This window comes from Trypanosoma grayi (genome assembly GCF_000691245.1).
Source record: "Trypanosoma grayi strain ANR4 Tgr_2033_V1, whole genome shotgun sequence".
Classification (NCBI taxonomy): domain Eukaryota; phylum Euglenozoa; class Kinetoplastea; order Trypanosomatida; family Trypanosomatidae; genus Trypanosoma; species Trypanosoma grayi.
In genome coordinates, this window is record NW_008827651.1 from 1 (window position 1) to 1,450 (window position 1,450).

The following is a 1,450-nucleotide window of genomic DNA, read 5'->3' on the forward strand; positions in this document are numbered from 1 at the left end:
GATGCGAGCAGGAGGAGTGATGATGGTGCGCCCCGTGCTGCTGGTACTTGCCCTGTGCTGCGCTTGTGTCTGTGTGACGGCTGCTGCGGAGCAGAAGGCGGGTGGTGAACATTCTGTGACCACAGTTGCCCAGCAGAAAGCAAATGATGACACTGCGATAAGAGCTCAAGAGGAGAGAGCCGAAACCATTCGAAACGCCGAGGCCGCCCTCAAAAACGCTGTTGCGCTAGCTGATGCAGCTGAAAAGGCACTGAGTTTAGCTGTTGCAGGTTTGAGTGACGCAAAAGTGGTGGAAGAGAGCGCTACAGAGGCAAGAAAACATGCTGGAGGTGCGTCTTCTACTCTTAAGGCAGCTTATGATCTTCTGGTGATAGAGCATAAAAAAGATGTTAGCACTACTCCTAACTACAGGGCAGAGGTGATGAAAGCGATTGCTAAGGCAAAGACTGCGATGACTTCTGCTCAGGATTTGATGCGGAAGGCTGCCGAGGAAGAGGGCAGAGCCAATGCGACGGCAGAGAAGGCGCTGGTTTTTGTGGAACAGGTACAGGAGGCGTTATCAAAAGGAAAGAAGGCAGTTCAAGAAGCCTCTGTGGCTGCGCCTGGTTCTACAGCAGCCACGAAAGCTAAGGAGGCAGAGCAGGGGCTTACAGCAGCAGTTGAGAGTGCAGAGAAGGTTGCAGCGGAGGCAAGTAACCTTGCCATGAAGGCCAATGAGGTTTTTGCAAGGGCGGATCAGGCAATACAGCATGCCAACAAGGCGGCCGTTGAAGTTGGAAAGTTGGCTGAGAAGAATGGAAAGGTGGTCGAAGCAGCCATGCAAACCAATCCTCCCAGCCCTTTCCTCATTTCTTTCTTTGCCAAAATGGCCAAGGAGAAGTTGCTAAACGCAATGGACGATATCTATTTTGCTCAGGGTCTCGTGAACATTAGCAAAGATGCGGCTGCTGCAGTAGTGGTGGAGGCCCAACAGCTGGNTGCTAAACGCAATGGACGATATCTATTTTGCTCAGGGTCTCGTGAACATTAGCAAAGATGCGGCTGCTGCAGTAGTGGTGGAGGCCCAACAGCTGGTGAACCTTGCAGAAACAACGAAGCCTAAAGGCGAAGCAGCCAGGGTCGACGTGGCCAATGTAAAGGCGGCTCTCAAGGCCGCGCAGAGCCAGGCACAGACTGAGTTGAAACAACTACTGGCTGAATTAAAAACCTTGACAGAGAAGCAGATTCACAGTGAGCCCCCAAAGGGGCAGCAGGAAAGTAAAACTGATCCGCCAGCAACAGAACTCCCAACGACTGCGAGTGTTGATGTGCCAAAGGTCGACCCGAAAGAGTTAATAAAGAACAAGAATGCGGACAGCAGCAGCAGTCGTGCGTGGGTGTGTGCCCCGCTGCTTGTTCTTGTGTGTGTGCTGTCCTGCAGCATCGCTGTGTGGTAAGGAAAGAGTGCTGG

The 1,450-nt window shown here is 52.5% G+C and overlaps 1 protein-coding gene across 1 annotated transcript; it reads left to right on the top strand.

Annotated features, from left to right (window-relative positions):
* Nucleotide 1: 1 nt before the first annotated feature.
* DQ04_20331000 (hypothetical protein) lies at nt 2–1,030 on the top strand (the record flags this gene model as incomplete). Its single annotated transcript, XM_009317919.1, has 1 exon — nt 2–1,030. One exon carries the CDS (start codon nt 2–4, stop codon nt 1,028–1,030), a length of 1,029 nt encoding a protein of 342 aa, XP_009316194.1.
* Between the last annotated feature and the right edge of the window lie 420 nt (nt 1,031–1,450).